Source organism: Bufo bufo, chromosome 9 (genome assembly GCF_905171765.1).
Source record: "Bufo bufo chromosome 9, aBufBuf1.1, whole genome shotgun sequence".
Taxonomy (NCBI): Eukaryota; Metazoa; Chordata; class Amphibia; order Anura; family Bufonidae; genus Bufo; species Bufo bufo.
This window is the reverse complement of record NC_053397.1, coordinates 11,421,190-11,440,137: the sequence shown is the minus strand read 5'-3', so window position 1 is coordinate 11,440,137 and position 18,948 is coordinate 11,421,190. Positions and strand designations below refer to the sequence as shown.

General features: G+C 48.8%; 1 protein-coding gene across 5 annotated transcripts in view; it reads left to right on the top strand.

Moving 5' to 3' along the window:
• TMCC1 (transmembrane and coiled-coil domain family 1) overlaps positions 1-18,948 on the top strand; it is a 91,921-nt gene that overhangs the window by 66,614 nt on the left and 6,359 nt on the right. For 4 of the 5 annotated variants that reach the window (XM_040408368.1, XM_040408367.1, XM_040408370.1 and 1 more), the window contains one exon: positions 18,093-18,353. In XM_040408368.1, coding sequence (XP_040264302.1) covers positions 18,093-18,353 — 261 coding nt within the window. Of the gene's footprint in view, positions 1-14,986; positions 15,085-18,092; positions 18,354-18,948 lie in introns of those variants that run through there. The other variant, XM_040408371.1, reaches the window with a different exon arrangement.

Genomic DNA, 18,948 nt, shown 5'->3' with positions numbered 1-18,948 from the left:
TGGCTTAAAACGACTACCCTTGGGGCGGCGTGTTTTTTTTTGTGCACTTTTTCAGATGTGTTCTACAATGTAATGTTTGACCTTTTCCAAACAGCTTTTTGTTTAATAAACGTAACGTTTTAGGGCTCGTTCACACGATCGTATGGCTTTTTCAGTGTTTTGCGGGTCGTTTTTAACGGATCCGTTTTTAGTTTCAGTAGTGTTTCTGGTTCCGTCCCGTTTTTCCGTATGGCATATACAGTAATTACATAGAAAAAATTGGTCTGGGCATAACATTTTCAATAGATGGTTCAGCAAAAACAGAACAGATACGGAAGACAAACGGAGTACATTCCGTATGTGTTCCGTTTTTTTTTGCTGACCCATTGACTTGAATGGAGCCACGGAACGTGATTTACAGGAAATAGGACATGTTCTATCTTTGAACGGAAATACGGAAACGGAATGCATACAGAATACATTCAGGTTTTTTTGCGGGACCATTGAAATGAATGGTTTCGTATACGGAACTTTAAAAAACGTTTGTGTGAACGAGCCCTAAATGTGAGCACATATGGGGGGGGGGGGGGGGGGAGACAGGAAATGATGGAGAAAAATGGGAGCTTAATAAATGTGCCCCATTGACTTGAACGGGTCCGCATCTGCCAGACACGACCGCTTTTTGCGGTGCGGAGGCACTATGAAGCGCATCCGTGGGATTTCGGTCTGTGCCTTTGCACCACAAAGAAATAGAACGTGTATTTTTTTGTGGTGCGGACCGTATATTGCACATCGTGGACCCATTCAAGTCTATGGGTTCGCATCTGCAAACGGCGTGCACCTCACCGGTGCCTGTGCATTGTGGACCAATATTTGAGGTCCGCAGCACGGGGCACACGCGCTCGTGTACATGAGCCCTCAAACATTTTGTGCATGTTAAACCCAAATCCCCCAAACTATGACCGGTGTCGGCTTTCCTTCGAATACCGCTTTCCTATCTGACTGGAATATGGATTGTGCCTGGTTAACGGTTATTAGACGAGAAACGGAAAGATTCGAATAAACCTGCAGAAACTGGTGTAAGCCCCGCGCACGCCGCCATGTTAGGATCCAAATCTTGTGCCCGTAGAACACTATGGGCCTAGCAAGTTCGCATACCGAAGCTTGTCGCTAGACCCGCGGTCGGGTTGGCCCCCACATTACGGCCGTCTGAGGCTTAATACTAGCCTTATCGCCATAGCGACCAGTCCATAGGCCGCCATAGCGAGCCTGTAATTACCAGCATCTTCCCGTTACAGGTCCGAGCAGCTCGTGGCGGACACGGAGCATGACAGAAGGGTAACTTGCATGTCTTAAATTGCGCGGAGGTCGCGTCACGCCATCGATGCCTGCCTACACCTTCCCCTTCAGTATTTTTTACCTAAGCAAGTATCTGAGCGCACAGGTCCAGGTCCGTAAACATCGCGCCGCTTACTTTGGCAAGAAATCTGTTTACACAACTGGGACGGGATGAGGCATCTGCAGCGCGCCGTTAATTGGGTAGACGGCCTGTGCCCACTGCTGCCATGTGGAGGCGCGGTAGTATCTGCGTCCGTCACTGGGGCCTATTCGCACAGTGCGGACAAATGGCAGCTTTTAGAAATCAATGTAAACTTGCAGCATTTAGTGGCAATAAACTGCGATTTGACCACATCACGTGAATAGACCCGTACAGGCGATGAGCGGGCGCGGCGATCACGTGTGGGAATAATTAGCGCTGTCTACAGGAATTGCGGTGTTACTGCAGAGGATGATCTTCTGATTTCTGCCACGGATTTCTCATGTCATGGATCTGACCACAGATGAGCCACATTCTTTCGGGCGAATCCGCCTGTGGCCATCCAACTACGTTTTCTGCATGGATTTTGCGTGGATTCCTGCATTAAGTAGTGACGTGTCGCCTCATGACGTGGGCTGCAATATGGAAACAATATATAAGTTGCGGTGAGCTGTCTCGTGGGTATATAAGTTGCGGTGAGCTGGCTCGGTGGGCATATAAGGTGTAGTGAGCTGGCTCGGAGGGTATATAAGGTGTGGTGAGCTGGCTCGGTGGGCATATAAGGTGCGGTGAGCTGTCTTGGTGGGCATATAAGGTGCGGTGAGCTAGCTCTGTGGGTATATAAGGTGTGGTGAGCTGGCTCAGTGGGTATATAAGGTGTGGTGAGCTGGCTCAGTGGGTATATAAGGTGTGGTGAGCTGGCTCAGTGGGTATATAAGGTGTGGTGAGCTGGCCCGGTGGGTATATAAGGTGTAGTGAGCTGGCTCGGTGGGTATATAAGGTGTGGTGAGCTAGCTCGGTGGGTATATAAGCTGTTGTGAGCTGGCTCGGTGGGCATATAAGGTGTGGTGAGCTGGCTCAGTGGGCATATAAGGTGTGAGCTGGCTCGGTGGGTATATAAGGTGTGGTAGGCTGTCTGCACACATATCCCTCATTACTGTCATGGGTAAAAGGGGTGATTTATCAGAGATGCAGGAAGGGCTGATTATCGTCTTTCGGGCCCCGGGTGGCGGTATTTCTGAACCTGCGCAGTGTGAACCTTTCTCTGATGCTGTGGTGAAAGTGTATCTTGAGTGGACAAATGGCGCCATTGTGAATAAGCGACATGGAGACTGCGGAGCACCACGTGCCACTGATGTGAGAGGTGAACGTTGGCTATGAAGGTGCTCGAGGGCGGAGGACACCCTACAGGGGAGCAGCTCGCCCCAAAATGACCCGGGGGCACCAGACGTGTGTCCAACACGGGGGGCTCCGGAGCAGACGGGCGGTCACTGCTCCTCTGCTAAAGAAGCTGCATCAGTATCGGACTCCGCTGATTGGTAAAGGGCCGTCTTCTCCGATGAGTCACGATTTCTGCTTCATGGAACGGATGGACGTTGGGGTGTCAGGAGAGAAACATCGGAGAGGGAACACCCTGCAGCCATTGCTGGAAGAACACAGGCTGGTGGGGGCAGCGTTATGGTCTGGGTGAGGTTTTCCTGGCATTCTCTGGGCCGTTCATCCATGTGGAAGGCGCTCTCAACCAGGGGCAGACTTGGAACTTAAAGTGGCCCCGTTTTGTAGTTGGGTCCAAATTGATGGAAGGCAGGGCCAGCAATACCATAATGCAGTACATTATACCGCCCCAACAGAGCCAAATACCACAGTCCATCACAAAATACTGCCGGCAGCACAATTCCAAAAACTTCCACTGGTCGGCAGTGAGGAGGGCTCAGGCGGCCCCCTGGGGATCGGCCCACCGAGAAATTTCCCTATAAGGTCTATGGCCAATCCGCCCCTGCTCGCTAACTGATCTGTGTATGAATCCCTCCTTGCAGATCACGTACACCCAGACATGCTGATTGTCTCCATGGGGTGGATGGGATCTTCCAGCAAGACAATGCGACACGTCACACGGAGAGAAATGTCTCGACGTTGGTTGGAAGAACATGACCAAGACTTCAAAGTACTACTCTGGCCCCTTAATTTCCCAGACTTGAACCATCTGTGGGACCACCTCGATGGTCCTGTCCCCCCCGCACCCCCTCCAGCAGCTGTGGGATGCACTGCAGTCAGCATGGCTCCAGATACCTGGACCTTATGGAGTCACTCCGGACCTGTCTACTGCTGTCCGTGAGGCACACGGCGGTCACTCTGTGTACAGTATGTCGAGGTTCTCACAGCGCCAATTACAAGGAACGACCTAAGTGACTTCTGAATATTACGTGTCCTGACAAAGCAATTACCAGAGATGAATCTCACCCGCCCCGTCCTGTCTGTGCGCTGCAGTTGGCAGAAACCCGGCCCATGTACACATCACCATTCCTCAGAATGAATCGGCCGAGGTGATGCACACGCTATACGAGGGTTCACTTATTTATACTGCTCCAATAATAGTTTACACAGAACGCGGGCGGGAAATGACAGGGCGCCGTTTATGCGATCACGTGGTTGCAGTGGGCCAGGACCCATGTGCCCACCGTCAGAAGTTGTCCTCAAATTTTTAACATTCTGCTTACCCTCGTTATATCTGTTTCTGGGAAAGCTGGGTGATGACCAATATGGCCACCGTTTCAGCTCCCAGAGGGGTTGCACGCCAAAGCTGACAACCGTTATGGCCGTTACCCTACTTTCCCAGAAGCCGCTGAATTTGCTTTTCTATTTTATTTATTTTTTACATGACCAAGCAGGACTGTTGGGCCAGTCCAGCAGCCATTTTGTCTCCTCCATCACTCAGAATCTCTGACATGAGGCAGCTCACGCCTGTCGGATATTGCGGGGGTCAATGTCAGTCGCCGCCTCTTTCAGTTATGCGAATTAAATTTGTCTAAAAACCATAAGAATGCGTAGGTGGCGATGGTTGAGCCTCCGGAGGATCCGCGTGTGATGGGAGCTGGGGACAAGTGTTGATTACTTTTCATCGCACTCATTTGTGTCTCTAGGGGTTTCACGCGGATGTTGCCGCCCGCCACATTGCCGCCGTCTCCGGCTGATCACGTATCTCTGTATGTGGCTGCTGTCCCGCATTGGTAATATGGTCTACATGGGGGGGGGGGCCCTCCATTATGCCCGATGTTGCTGCGTACGGTAATAACCTGGATGTTTGATGGACTCAAGTCCTCTCTGTACTGATAACGCCGCTCTCGCTCTGACCTTTGTTACACACAGGTGTGCGACACTTCGAGAAAATGCAGGCGACTGCAGCCATTTTCATTTTTGCCCCTTTTTGGGTTTACGTCAAGGTTTGGGGTTCAGTAACGTCGCTGTACACTGCTCTGAGAACGTTCCTCCCAGGTATTTTATTTTTTGGAATTTAAAATATCTAGCGGCACACTGTGATTGAAACGCGGACAATGTGGGCGCTGAAGCTTATAGACTATCCGTAAAATAATGGATAAATAGAAATATAGAGCTCGGCCAGGGGGTCAGCAAACTTCGGCCCGCCAGCTGTTGTGAAACTACAATTCTCAACTTGCTCCTTTCATTTCTATGAGCGTTCTTAGAAGAGCAAGGATGCATACTGGGAGTTGTAGTTTCACTCTGCTGGAGGTTGCCTACCCCTGATCTAGGCAATAGTAGCTAGATTGTATCCATTTAATACACACCACAAACAGGATTAGGGCTCATGCACACAAACGTATTTTCTTTCCGCTTTCGTTTTTTGTTTTTTTATGCGGAACCTTTCACTTCAATAGGGCTGTAGAAAATACAGAAGTTACTCCGTGCGCATTCCGTTTGTCCGCATGGCCGTTCCGCAAAAAAGTAGTGTATGTCCTATTATTGTCCACAAATCGTGGTCTGAGGCCCCATTCAAGTCAATTGGTCTGCAAAAAAATACGGAACGCACAAGGAGCACATCCGTATTTTGCGGATCCATACTGTAGAATTGCTATGCCCAGTCCATATTGCTCATGTGTTTGGTGATTAATAAGTTACTATTTCTGTATACAATCCGCAAAAAACGGATCAAATACGGAAACCATACGGATATGTTTTGTGCAATAACTGAACGTAAGAGGACATAAATCAGAGAAAAAAACCTCAGGTACGGAACAACGGATCAGTCAAAAACTGACCACAAAACAACAACGGTCGTGTGCATGAGCCCTAAAATGAATAATAAACAATAGAATCGATTCCTAAAACTGACAGTATATTAATGGAATACCAGATATTATGTAATTTTCCACATAAAAAAAATAATAATAATATATGTATATAAAAAATGATGATGATTAGAACATGTGCATATCCAGTGGTATATCGCAGGGATCAGCAAGCTTCAGCACTCCAGCAGCTGTAAAACTACAACCCCCATCATGCACACTTACTCCACTGTTCTTGTAACTTCCATAGAAGTAAAAGGAGGATTCTGGGAGTTGTAGTTTATAACAGCTGGAGTGCCAGAGGCCGCTGATCTCTGGTATATCGGATAAAGCAATAGTATCAGTAATGGAATTCAATATAAATGTTCATCTACAATTCTGGACTTATTTTATCATTTTTTATATATTTTTTTTTTTATGTGGAAAATTGCATAATAATAAGTGGTCTATTACTTCTTAGGAAGGATTGATTACATAATATCTGGTATTTCATTAATATATTGTCCGTTTTAGGAATCGATTCCATTGTTCATTATCCTGTTATTCCTGTTTGTGGTGTATTACTGGTTAATAAATGTATATAATCTGAGGGCGTGCGCCTGCTCCAATATTTTATATTTTAGATAGGGACAGCGCTGAATACCAAGGTGTCTTTGTACGTTTCAAGGTGTCAGCGATCTACCCAATGAAGTCATCTCTGCTTCAGGCGGTGTCTGCCTGCTACAAGATTTCCCAGACCGAGACTGAATTTCCAAAGTGTAAACTGATAGGCATCATGGGGCCGAAATCTGTCCTGTAGGGCGCCCCTGACAGAGCGGCCGTGAGGGTGTCAGAAGTGTTTTCCAGGATTTTTTTTTTTTTTTTTTTTTTTACTGATTGGACAGGTCATCAGTATCTGATCGTGGGGGTCCGCGGACTACTCTCAGCTAAGCATACACGGCGTCGTACGTTGTATAATGGCTGTGCTTGGTATCGCGCTCAGCCCCATTCACATGAATGTGTTGTCACTCGGCCTAGGAAAAGCAGACAGAAGGCCGCGGCACTCACAGGAGCGCTCCTGCCACTGCCTTCTCGAACAGCTGATCGGCAGGGTCATCCGTAAAAAAAAATCTTGGAAAACCCCCTTTAAAGGTCTCATCCCATCCTTCGACTTAGCGCTCACCAGGGGAAGCAGAGTTACGGAAACAGCCAAGCTCGCAACCAGCATAGCACAGTAGGCTAGAGTAACTCCGACCATCGTGGCCCCTACTTAGTGGCATGTCAGCCATGGAAATGACGAGATAGGAAAACCCCTTTAAATGCTCCTATTTGGCACCCTCTATTAATAGGCAGTGAGGGGGTAACAAAAACCGCATTACATGACCATCTAATTGCCCCCCAAAAGAGGCGCCTGATTGGTCCCATGCAGATCTGACCAGAACTGTTCTTGTCTTTAACATAGTTTCCAGCTGTCCCAAATTTGCAGGGACTGTCCCTGATTTTCAGAGACAGTCTCGCCAAATTTGCGCTGTTTTGGGTCGACAATGGGTTGGGCTAACACAAATCCCGCCCATAAGTGGGTGTTTCTGGGGAGGTTTAGGGTGTTCCTGAGGCAGGGCTTATATGCCCCGATTTTGTCAGCTGAAATGTTGGTAAGTATGCTTTAATTGACATTTCCCTGTGGGGAAGGCGACACGGGGCAGAATTTTGCAGAAAAATACTTGTGTGATTTTACGGTGGATTCGACTTGAAATCCACACCATAAATTCAACACGGGTTAATCGACGCCATGTTTGGATGGGATTTGCTAAAATCTCATCCTCATTGCTATTATGGGAATACGCTACAGATTTACCGGTCGCAAATCCGTATCTTTCCCATGTGGACGTGACGGTAAAGTGACAACAGCAGCTCTGGGTGAATTGTGCTTAGTGGTTGTCACTTCCCCTCCCCCGCACAGTAGTGAAGGCAGTATGTTTTTTTCTTTTTCTCATTTTAATTACCCCCCTATCTCATTTCCGTCATGAATCCTCTGAGGTATTACTTTCTTATAGATTAACTTGTCAGTAATAGAGCCGCAGGCTTTCCATCGGCGTCCATCTCCGCTCGCTGTGCTTGCCTTCACAGACGTGTCATCCGTGAGATTACAGGCATGTGCCCAGCCGTGAACGCACATCTCAGTAGCCTTCCATTTTCCTCTTTCACTGCTTTTATAGAATATGTTCTTTTTTTTTTTTTTCTGCTTTATTTTCTTTTCTTAAAGTGCGCTGTCGTGCAGAGGATGCCATTTTAGGAGCTAACCCTACTTGAACGCGTGAGGCTTAAGTTTATTGAGACGTATTCTCATAGAGTTTGTCTCAGCTGACAAAATATGGCCGGACCAGCTGTCAGCAATATTGACAGTCTAGGCCTCAGAGAATGTGGTAACCCATAGCAACCAATCAGAGCCCCAGTTTCATTTTTCTAGGGCTGGTTAGAAAATGAAAGCTGATCTCTGATTGGTTGCTATGGGCAACAGGGTCTCTTCTGAGGTAGATTTGTTGTTTGGCAGGCCTAGGCCTCATATTTCTTACTGTGAAAATTACCACAACCATTGATGGAGAATTCCCATGTCCTAAATATGTCCAGGGTATGGCATAGATGTCTGCTGGATGCAGCTCCCACCTCAGGGATGCCCACCTGTCTCTGGATGTGTTGGGACTTTTATCTAGCAGACATTTATGGCGTATCCTGTGGATATAGGACATGGGAGTATTCCTTCAACCTCTTGAGGACAGGAGTGATTTTCCATTTTTGCGTTTTTTCCATTTTCTCTGCCTTTCCGGAGCCATAACTTATTTTTTTCTTCCATTCGTATAGACGTATGAGGAGCTTGTTTTTTCAAATACAAGTTTTACTTTTAATGGCACAATTTAATATTGCATATGAAGTAGTGGGAAGCTGGAGAAAAAATAACAAACTAGGTGATATTGGGGGGAAAAAATGCAATTCCACCATAGTTTTATGAGTTTTGTTTTTATGCCATTACCAATGCGTTAAAACTGACCTGTCATTCTCCAGGACCGTACGATTACAGTGATACCACATTTATATAGTTTTATACTAATATGTGTTTTAATACTTAAAGGGGTTCTGTGGTTTGTTTAAACTGATGATCTATCCTCTGGATAGATAATCTGCATCTGATCGGCGGGGGTCACTTGAATGGAGCTTAGCTGCGCCCAGACCATTGATACTAGTCGTGACGTCACTGGGCCTGCGGGAAACAGTGAGAAGGCCGCGGTGCTGTTGGAGCGCCGCTGCGTTCTCAAGCAGATGATTGGCAGGGGTCCTGGGTGTAGGACCCCCCGCAGATCAGATGCTGATGATCTATCTAGAGCAGGGGTAGGCAACCTCCGGCACTCCAGCTGTTGTGAAACTACAACTCCCAGCATGCATACTTGCTCTGCTCTTCTAAGAACTATCATAGAAATGAATGGAGCATGCTGGGAATTGTAGTTTCACAACATCTGGAGTGCCGAACGTTGCTGACTCCTGATCTAGAGGATAGATTATCAGTTTAAACAAACTGCAGAACCCCTTTAATAATATTAAAAACTAAAATTAAATAAATAAAATAATTTTTTCTTTACATTGCCCTATTCTGACTTTTTATATTACATCTACGGAGATGTGTGAGGGCTGATTTATTTTTTGCGGAGCGATCTGTAGTTTTTATCGATATCATGCGTATGATTTTTTTTGATCGCTTTTTATTTTATTTTTTTGAGAGGTGAAACGACGACAAAACAGCAAATCGGCCTTTTTGATTTTGAATGAAATTTTGATATATTCTTTAACAATATTTTTTTAAACCTTTTTTCCACTTTTTTTTTCACTTATATTTGAACGTGTCATCGCATGCGATCACTTGTCCCATAGACTGCAATAAATTACCATTGCAGCCTATGAGACATTCAGTACGTTTCCATGGAGCTCCTGTGGAACGATCGCGGTCCCAGAAAACATGTACGGCGAATATCTGCAATTTAATGATGGTGCCCACCCCAGAGTGAAGCGAGCACCATCTTTAAAGTGGAGACATCGGCCGTACACGTTTTCTGGGGCCCCTTAAGCCCACCGTAGTTACTCATATTTCACCTAAAAAATAAAAGTTCAAGGACTTGTTTTTTTTGTTGGTTTTTTTTTGTGGTCCGGTCAGACGGCGGCACCTGCTTTGTGCGCCCTGCAGTGATTTATGGCGCTGAGGTTGGATGTTTGCCATAGATTAGGCTGTAATGGGATCTGGCTCAGGTGTTGACTCTCTAAAGTAAATATTCGCTGCCGGCATGTCCTGACTGCCAGCTGTACTCCCATCCTCCTGTACATAATGGGATTACATGGCTTCTATTCCTGTGTTATTGTCCTATGTAGGACTGCAAGTCTCAGCATTTCCTGATCAGAGAGCTGTGTATGTTTGGGGTTCAGGCAGGGGAGCTGTGTATGTTCGGGGTTCAGGTAGGGGAGCTGTGTATATTTAGGGTTCAGGCAGGGAGTTGTGTGTGTGTGTATATATGGGGTTTGGGCAGGGGATCTGTGTATATATGGGGTTCAGGCAGGGGGTTGTGTATATTTGGGGTTCAGGCAGGGGGTTGTGTATATTTGGGGTTCAGGCAGGGGATTGTGTATATTTGGGGTTCAGGCAGTTGGAGCTGTGTATATATGGGGTTCAGGCAGTGGGAGCTGTGTATATATGGGGTTCAGGCAGTGGGAGCTGTGTATATATGGGGTTCAGGCAGTGGGAGCTGTGTATATATGGGGTTCAGGCAGGGGATCTGTGTATATATGGGGTTCAGGCAGTGGGATCTGTGTATATATGGGGTTCAGGCAGTGGGATCTGTGTATATATGGGGTTCAGGCAGGGGATCTGTGTATATATGGGGTTCAGGCAGTGGGAGCTGTGTATATATGGGGTTCAGGCAGTGGGAGCTGTGTATATATGGGGTTCAGGCAGGGGATCTGTGTATATATGGGGTTCAGGCAGGGGATCTGTGTATATATGGGGTTCAGGCAGGGGATTGTGTATATATGGGGTTCAGGCAGGGGATCTGTGTATATATGGGGTTCAGGCAGGGGATCTGTGTATATATGGGGTTCAGGCAGGGAATCTGTGTATATATGGGGTTCAGGCAGTGGGATCTGTGTATATATGGGGTTCAGGCAGGGGATCTGTGTATATATGGGGTTCAGGCAGTGGGATCTGTGTATATATGGGGTTCAGGCAGGGGATCTGTGTATATATGGGGTTCAGGCAGGGGATCTGTGTATATATGGGGTTCAGGCAGGGGGTTGTGTATTATCACTGGCTGATGATAATGAGCTGGTGTGTGTATTGGGGGGGCTGTGGCAGTGTCCCTGTATTATGGCAGGGCAGGTATTTTGCACGTGTGTAGGGTGCGCTCACTCTCGGGTAGGTGTCCGGGCCCCAGGATGTACACAGGCAGGATCCTGCTGTTTGCCCGGGGCGCTGAGCCGTCATGTACTGTATACTGGGGGTAGAGTCACTTCCTGCCCTTGTATCAGCTGTGTCCTCCAGTCCCTCCCCAAGCTGCTCTTTTCATGCCATAAACATGAGCTGTGCGCCCTGTCACCATGATGTCATGAGAGAAGTAGTTTCTTTTAACCCTTTGTCTTCAGGGCAGACACTGTTAACCCTTCACCACCCATCCAGCCATTTCCAATCCACAACCTTTACAAGAAAATATTGTAGAATGTGATTAGTGACCTGGAAGTTAATCTCATTTGTGTTGCTATGCAAATTCCTGATTACATGGAAGTCTCCTGCCATGATACACATTGCTGCTGACACAAAGGAAATGGTCATCCCCAGGCTGGAGACCAAGCGGCCCTGGGCTGCAGCTGAACTACAAGTCTCAGCATGTCTCCAGCTAAAGTATATGTAAAATTTAAAAAAAAGCTGATTAACCTCCAGAAATGTTTACAGCCATATGTCTCGCTGATATCAGCCGCTCCTCCTATTACACTGGTTAATTTACACGGACCAGTATGGGACAGCCACAGAACTTTCTGCAACAAATCTGCCACGTGTGAATATCCCCCCCCCCCCCACCCCCACCTCTGAGCTGAATACTTTTGGTGACATGGCCCTTTAAGGGATGGCAGCTGCTGCAGAACTTGAGGCTCGTGGCCTTCTCATGAAAAAAAGCTATTGTGAACCAGGGCGAAACTTCCCAACAGCTGGGGGTTGTAGTATCGTCTTAAATGTCCCAATCTGTGAGCACAGGGCAGCGTTCACACTTCACCATGTAAGGTTGGAAGGGATGCCAGAGACGGATTTCTTTTTTTTTCTTCTGTCCATAAACTGTAATGACCAGTTATGCAATAAGAAAAAAAAAGCATAATACAGGATGGAGAGCGAGCTGGCAGACGCACGAGAATGTGACGGTCTGTGCCCACATCAGGGCCCCCCGGATGAAAATAAACCCTTTATTTGAGTGAATGGGGTCAGAACGCTCTGAATTCCAGCCCACTTATGGCACAGCCATGTGTCCCACAATGTTTTTTTTATAATAACCCCCATCTGCCACCTGTGACTCAACAGCGCTGGTGAAACTACAACTCCCAGTATGCTGGTTGCTGGAGAACCATTGGTTGCAGACCGTAGCTCTGTGTGGGTCAGCAGGCAGATTGTGTATGGGCTGAGGCTTCGGGATACTGGACGCATTGTTCCTGTGCGTTATATAACCCTATACCAAGAAGACATTGTTTTATCGCACTTTGCGTAACTGGATTATACCCCAGAATTAATCCGCTATCACACGGGAACATAGATGGATCGGATTAATCGAGAGAGAGCGAGGAGGGCTGGGGCCGCACCGTAGACTGAGGGACGCTTCTGGAATCTGCGGTGGCACGAGCGGTTATACAGTCGTGGGAGAAGATTTGTGTAATAAAGTTCTGAAGCTTTTTAATATACTGTACTTTGTGCCCCAGTTTTGCATCTTCAAAATTTCCACTTGTTGTCAGTGAATGGGAGCAATCATAACCAAAACACACAGACCGATTGATACAATTGTATCCAGTTTAGACAATCCTCTGGAGGTAAATATTTAGAATAATTCCCAGACTGATACATTTCAAACTGCACTGGTACATTGTAACAAACTGTCAGGACTGGAGAGAGGTTTGTGCTGCTGCTAACAGGGGATTCAATTGTAACAAACCCCCAGCTGTGAGAACCATTAAGGCTACCTGCACACATTTAGCGGATTATGCACATAAAGTACCAGCAATGTGACTTAACAAACCTCATGCACACTTTGCTTATCCGTGCGGAAATTGACCTGCAGTGAGGGATTAGAAATGTACAGCGTGTCAATTCTCCGCGGTATCTCTTGTGTGGATTTCACCATTTTCAATGCGAGGGTGAGATCTGCAGCAAAATCACATCAAATCTGCACCAAAAACCGCAAGTAACACATGCAGTTTTTGGTGCAGATTTGGTTCGGAAACGCGCAAATAGGCCCCATGCACACGACCGTATTTTCTGTCCGCAATCAATCCGCATGTTTTGCAGAACTCATGTGGACCCATTTATTTCTACGTGGCCCATGGAAAGTGCAGGATGAACACGGCCGGTATACGTATTTTTGGACCACAAAATGGATACAACGATGTGCATGAGAGGCCTGTTTGTAAACCTTCACCCATGTCCAGATACCCTTAGGCCACCTGCACACAAGTGCGTTTGAACACACGTAAGATCCTCACAAATTTCCGTGTGGATTTATGTGTGTTCCTGCAGCGTATCTGCACCAAAATTTGAAATCCGCATTGCAGGTCAAAATCTGCAAAGTCTCCATGAAATTATACACTTTGCTGGTACTTCAATACCCTGTAGTTTTTCCGTACGGGAATCCACGCGGAAAAACCACACGCATTCATCAACATGTGCAGGTGGCCTTAGGCTGCTTTCACATTTTTTTTTTTCTGCTGAATTGTGTTTTTTTTATTTTTTCGGTGAATTTCGAGCCGTTTCCCCTCTATAGGTAAAACAAGATAAAAGGATTTGTTTTACCAGTAAAATGCGTGATCCGGAAATGGTGGCGATCTGTGCTGAAGTGAGCATGGTTATGTTGCATGGCATGTGAACACAACCTTACGGCATATACAAGTGGTGCAGTTGCGCCGAGACCCTTGAGGAGCCATGACTTGCTGCTGTTCACATGACAGAAAAACACATTGTAAAACTACAACTTTTTTTTTGCGTCAGGTGAAATCCTCCGCGGATTTGGACTTTGCGTGCTCCAGATTTTTTTCCTGTTGCAGTTTCTGCGCAGAATGCTTCAAATCCACCTATGGAAAATGACGCACGATATGAGCTGCACTGCGTGAGGGTCACTTATACTCTGCGGATTTTGGGGGTCATTTGCAACGAGCACAAAAAAGACCCTGTTTTGCAACTTTTTAAATCTCCATTACACGTTATTTTGTTGCATGAGTGTTTTTACGCCACCCTCACCACTTGGGAATGGCGGGGGAGATTGGGCCCGACATATTTACAAATTTTTACAGGCATAAAGCAGAGTAGAAACTACTCCAGTCAGGGGCTGGGTGGCCGGAGGTCCGTCTACTTTATGTTGAGGTGCACGACTCGCCATATATCAGACGACTCCTCTGGCAGCGCAGGGGGAGGGACAAAGCCAGGCATAAAAAGATGATCTTTGTAAATGACCCCCTTCATAGCAGAAATTTCTGTGCCTGGAAATCCGTTATATTCCCCTGGATGTGGCTTGCAGAAATGAATGGAACCGATTTTTAAGTTGCGGCAAAATCAGCGTCCCTGTTTTTTATCTGTGGATTTCACATGTATTTTGGGGCAAAAACATGCTACCCTACCAGTAATCAGATTTATCTGTGCCAGCTGCGTAATCGTGGCATCTGACTATGGCCTAATAGAGCGCCTAACGGTTTATCGAGTGACACGTGCTAGCTGCGCATTTTGCAAAAAGAACCACATGCGTTCTTTTTTTTTTTCCGGCCACGTGCCAACAACTCCAGGTTTATTCACACATCGCAAGTTAGGTAGCCCCTAGGCTTGCACAGGTTTTTAGTCTCTGGATGGAAACAAGAATGGTCAGATTTACAAACAGCAAGCAGAGATCTTGAAATTGGTAATCAACTGAAACGCGTGCTGTGTCCTGGCATGTAAGCTCCGCAGACGAATGACCTGTGTTCCCTGTGGATGTTTCTGATGAGCTGTGATCTGACACATAGGTGATAGTGAAACTCCCTGCAATCTCTCTGGCAAGTAAAGGGTTAGGTCACCTCTCGCCTGGGGGCGGTCCCGCCTCATAGGGGAGGGGCCATGAGCTCATCCCCTGATTGACACTCTCAGGTGGTGAGATACCTCTGAGCTCACAAGCAGCGGAGCGCCGGGTATGAAGGAGGCGGCAGGGACCAGATATGCACTGGGACCAAATACTGAGACTGCACAAAAAGGAGGTGAGGAGCGGGCAGTGCCAGCGGCGGGGGCAGCATGCCATGGGAACAGGGGGTCAGTGATGGGAGGGCATGGCCGGTGTGTGAGGATCCCACAGGTAGTATTGGTCTGTGAGTGCGGCCCGGGTAACTACTGATGATTGTGCCTTGTTAATGCCCCGGGCGCAGTAATTAGCATTGCATGAATAGCTACTATGTAGTGATTGTGCCCAGGTCACTGGCACAATCCAGGATTGCAGTGATCAGTCAGTGTCACAGTTGTACCCGGGTGATGCTGATCAGTGTGCTGGGATTGTACCCGGGTGACGCTGATCATCATCACCCGGGTACAGAGGTCGCTTCTGATCAGGGGGTGACCATTGCACCTTGGTGATGTTGATCAGTTTGCCGCCATTGTGTCCGGGTGACGCTGATCGATGTGCTGTGACTGTACCTGGGTGACGCTGATCGATGTGTGGTGATTGCATCTGGGTGACGCTTATCGGTGTGCGGTGACTGTACCTGTGTGACGCTGATCGGTGTGCTGTGACTGTACCTGGGTGACGCTGATCGGTGTGCGGTGATTGCATCTGGGTGACGCTGATCGGTGTGCTGTGACTGTACCTGGGTGACGCTGATCGGTGTGCGGTGACTGTATCTGGGTGACGCTGATCGGTGTGCTGTGACTGTACCTGGGTGACGCTGATCGGTGTGCTGTGACTGTACCTGGGTGACGCTGATCGGTGTGCGGTGACTGTACCTGGGTGACGCTGATCGGTGTGCTGTGACTGTACCTGGGTGACGCTGATCAGTGTGCTGCCATTGTGTCCAGGTGACTCTGATCGATGGGCTGTGACTGTACCTGGGTGACGCTGATCGGTGTGCGGTGATTGCATCTGGGTGACGCTGATCGGTGTGCTGTGACTGTACCTGGGTGACGCTGATCGGTGTGCGGTGATTGCATCTGGGTGACGCTGATCGGTGTGCTGTGACTGTACCTGGGTGACGCTGATCGGTGTGCGGTGATTGCATCTGGGTGACGCTGATCGGTGTGCGGTAACTGTACCTGGGTGACGCTGATCGGTGTGCGGTGACTGTATCTGGGTGACGCTGATCGGTGTGCTGTGACTGTACCTGGGTGACGCTGATCGGTGTGCGGTGACTGTATCTGGGTGACGCTGATCGGTGTGCGGTGACTGTATCTGGGTGACGCTGATCGGTGTGCGGTGACTGTATCTGGGTGACGCTGATCGGTGTGCGGTGACTGTACCTGGGTGACGCTGATCGGTGTGCTGTGACTGTACCTGGGTGACGCTGATCGGTGTGCTGTGACTGTACCTGGGTGACGCTGATCGGTGTGCGGTGATTGCATCTGGGTGACGCTGATCGGTGTGCGGTAACTGTACCTGGGTGACGCTGATCGGTGTGCGGTGACTGTATCTGGGTGACGCTGATCGGTGTGCTGTGACTGTACCTGGGTGACGCTGATCGGTGTGCGGTGACTGTATCTGGGTGACGCTGATCGGTATGCGGTGACTGTATCTGGGTGACGCTGATCGGTGTGCGGTGACTGTACCTGGGTGACGCTGATCGGTGTGCGGTGACTGTACCTGGGTGACGCTGATCGGTGTGCGGTGACTGTATCTGGGTGACGCTGATCGGTGTGCGGTGACTGTATCTGGGTGACGCTGATCGGTGTGCGGTGACTGTATCTGGGTGACGCTGATCGGTGTGCGGTGATTGCATCTGGGTGACGCTGATCGGTGTGCGGTGACTGTACCTGGGTGACGCTGATCGGTGTGCGGTGACTGTACCTGGGTGACGCTGATCGGTGTGCGGTGACTGTACCTGGGTGACGCTGATCGGTGTGCGGTGACTGTATCTGGGTGACGCTGATCGGTGTGCTGTGACTGTACCTGGGTGACGCTGATCGGTGTGCGGTGACTGTATCTGGGTGACGCTGATCGGTGTGCGGTGACTGTATCTGGGTGACGCTGATCGGTGTGCGGTGACTGTACCTGGGTGACGCTGATCGGTGTGCGGTGACTGTACCTGGGTGACGCTGATCGGTGTGCGGTGACTGTATCTGGGTGACGCTGATCGGTGTGCGGTGACTGTATCTGGGTGACGCTGATCGGTGTGCGGTGACTGTATCTGGGTGACGCTGATCGGTGTGCGGTGATTGCATCTGGGTGACGCTGATCGGTGTGCGGTGACTGTACCTGGGTGACGCTGATCGGTGTGCGGTGACTGTACCTGGGTGACGCTGATCGGTGTGCGGTGACTGTACCTGGGTGACGCTGATCGGTGTGCGGTGACTGTACCTGGGTGACGCTGATCGGTGTGCGGTGATTGTGTCCGGGTGAAAATAGTTTATGCCGCGCTGAGTGCAGGTTTTATTACTGATTATATCCATTGATTTCAGATGTAAAAAACTGTAATGAGCGAGTAATGACAGCAAACAAAGAGTTAAGTGACAGTTTGTTGCCCCTCCTGTCGGGGGCTTCTGTAAGGGACCCTCCTGACCATAAGACTGGTCCATTGTTCACCCGGGGCCTGACACCTCTAATCCTCCCTGCTTCCTCCTGACTACTCTTGAGATTTACAGGATTACCCCGGGGCCACTAATACAATTACCGAGGCACTATTAACCCCGTCCCTACTGGACACCGGCTGCGGAATCTCCCTCACATTCCTGACAATGACTGGCTGCGGGGGAGGGGCCCCGGCTTTAAATAGATGCTTTCCTTTTGCTAATGACCACCCTCATGTATTCATGTTCTGGAAGTGCCGGAGGCCTGTCCAATCACTGGGGAACTGAAGGTCCCAGCGGATGTTGCTGGGATTTGTAGTTGCGTATCATCTATGAATGTACGCCAATCAGTACGGCTCACTCAGCTTTTCTAGGCCCCTGAAAGGCAATATGGCTGCAGGGGGTCGGACGGCATCACCGGGCAGGGCTGTCATATTGGCTGGATATCATTTTTGGAAACCGTTCACATGACGCATTGTGACTGTTTTGTCTTTTGCAGCTCGATCGGCTGGAAGGCGGAGGCCTCTCACAGGCATCCAGTATGGTGGCCTCGGGGGCGGACGGCATGTTGGCCGCAGACATGGTCGACGGAACTCCTGACCCCCAGCGGACCAAGGCGGCCATCCTGCAGCTGCAGCAGAAGATCCTCAAGCTGACGGAACAGATCAAGATCGAGCAGACGGCCCGAGACGACAATGTGGCAGAGTACCTGAAGCTGGCGAACAATGCGGACCGGCAGCAGGGCGCACGGATCAAGCAGGTGAGGAATAGACGGGAGGGCACGGGCCGACATGACCCTGGCACCGCTAGTCTCTCTGGGGAAGGCCCTGTTCACACCGGTCAGGTTTGACACGGATGTTCCACGCCAACATCCACATCAGATCCGGTCACATGTGTGAATGGCGTGTCACATTTTGTTACAGAAAACATTGAGCAGATCGTCATTGACATCACCGAAAAAATGTATACGGTTATTGTGGAAAAGTCGGGGATTCGCCCCCTCGCGGCGCCAGTTCACACTGCACATCTGTGCCCTGTCCAATGAACAGTCACTCTGCCCAATCCTTTCTGTCGGATCCCTCAATGTCCAGATAGTGTCCCCTTGATCCTATAGATGAGTTGGAAGTTGGGGCCCCTCAGGTATCAGATGCATAGCCCATATCAGGTGCAACGCCCATTGTCATCCGATCCGGTCTATGATGGGGTTAATAGATCCAGGCGGGAATCCTGGAACACTGGATGGAAGAGGAGCCGTCAGGATATGGCCGCTGGTCGAGCAGGTTTTGCAGGTTGCTGAAGGCTGTTCATGGCATCCAGCATCCTCAGCCATGTCCTGACCATGCTAATGACATCAG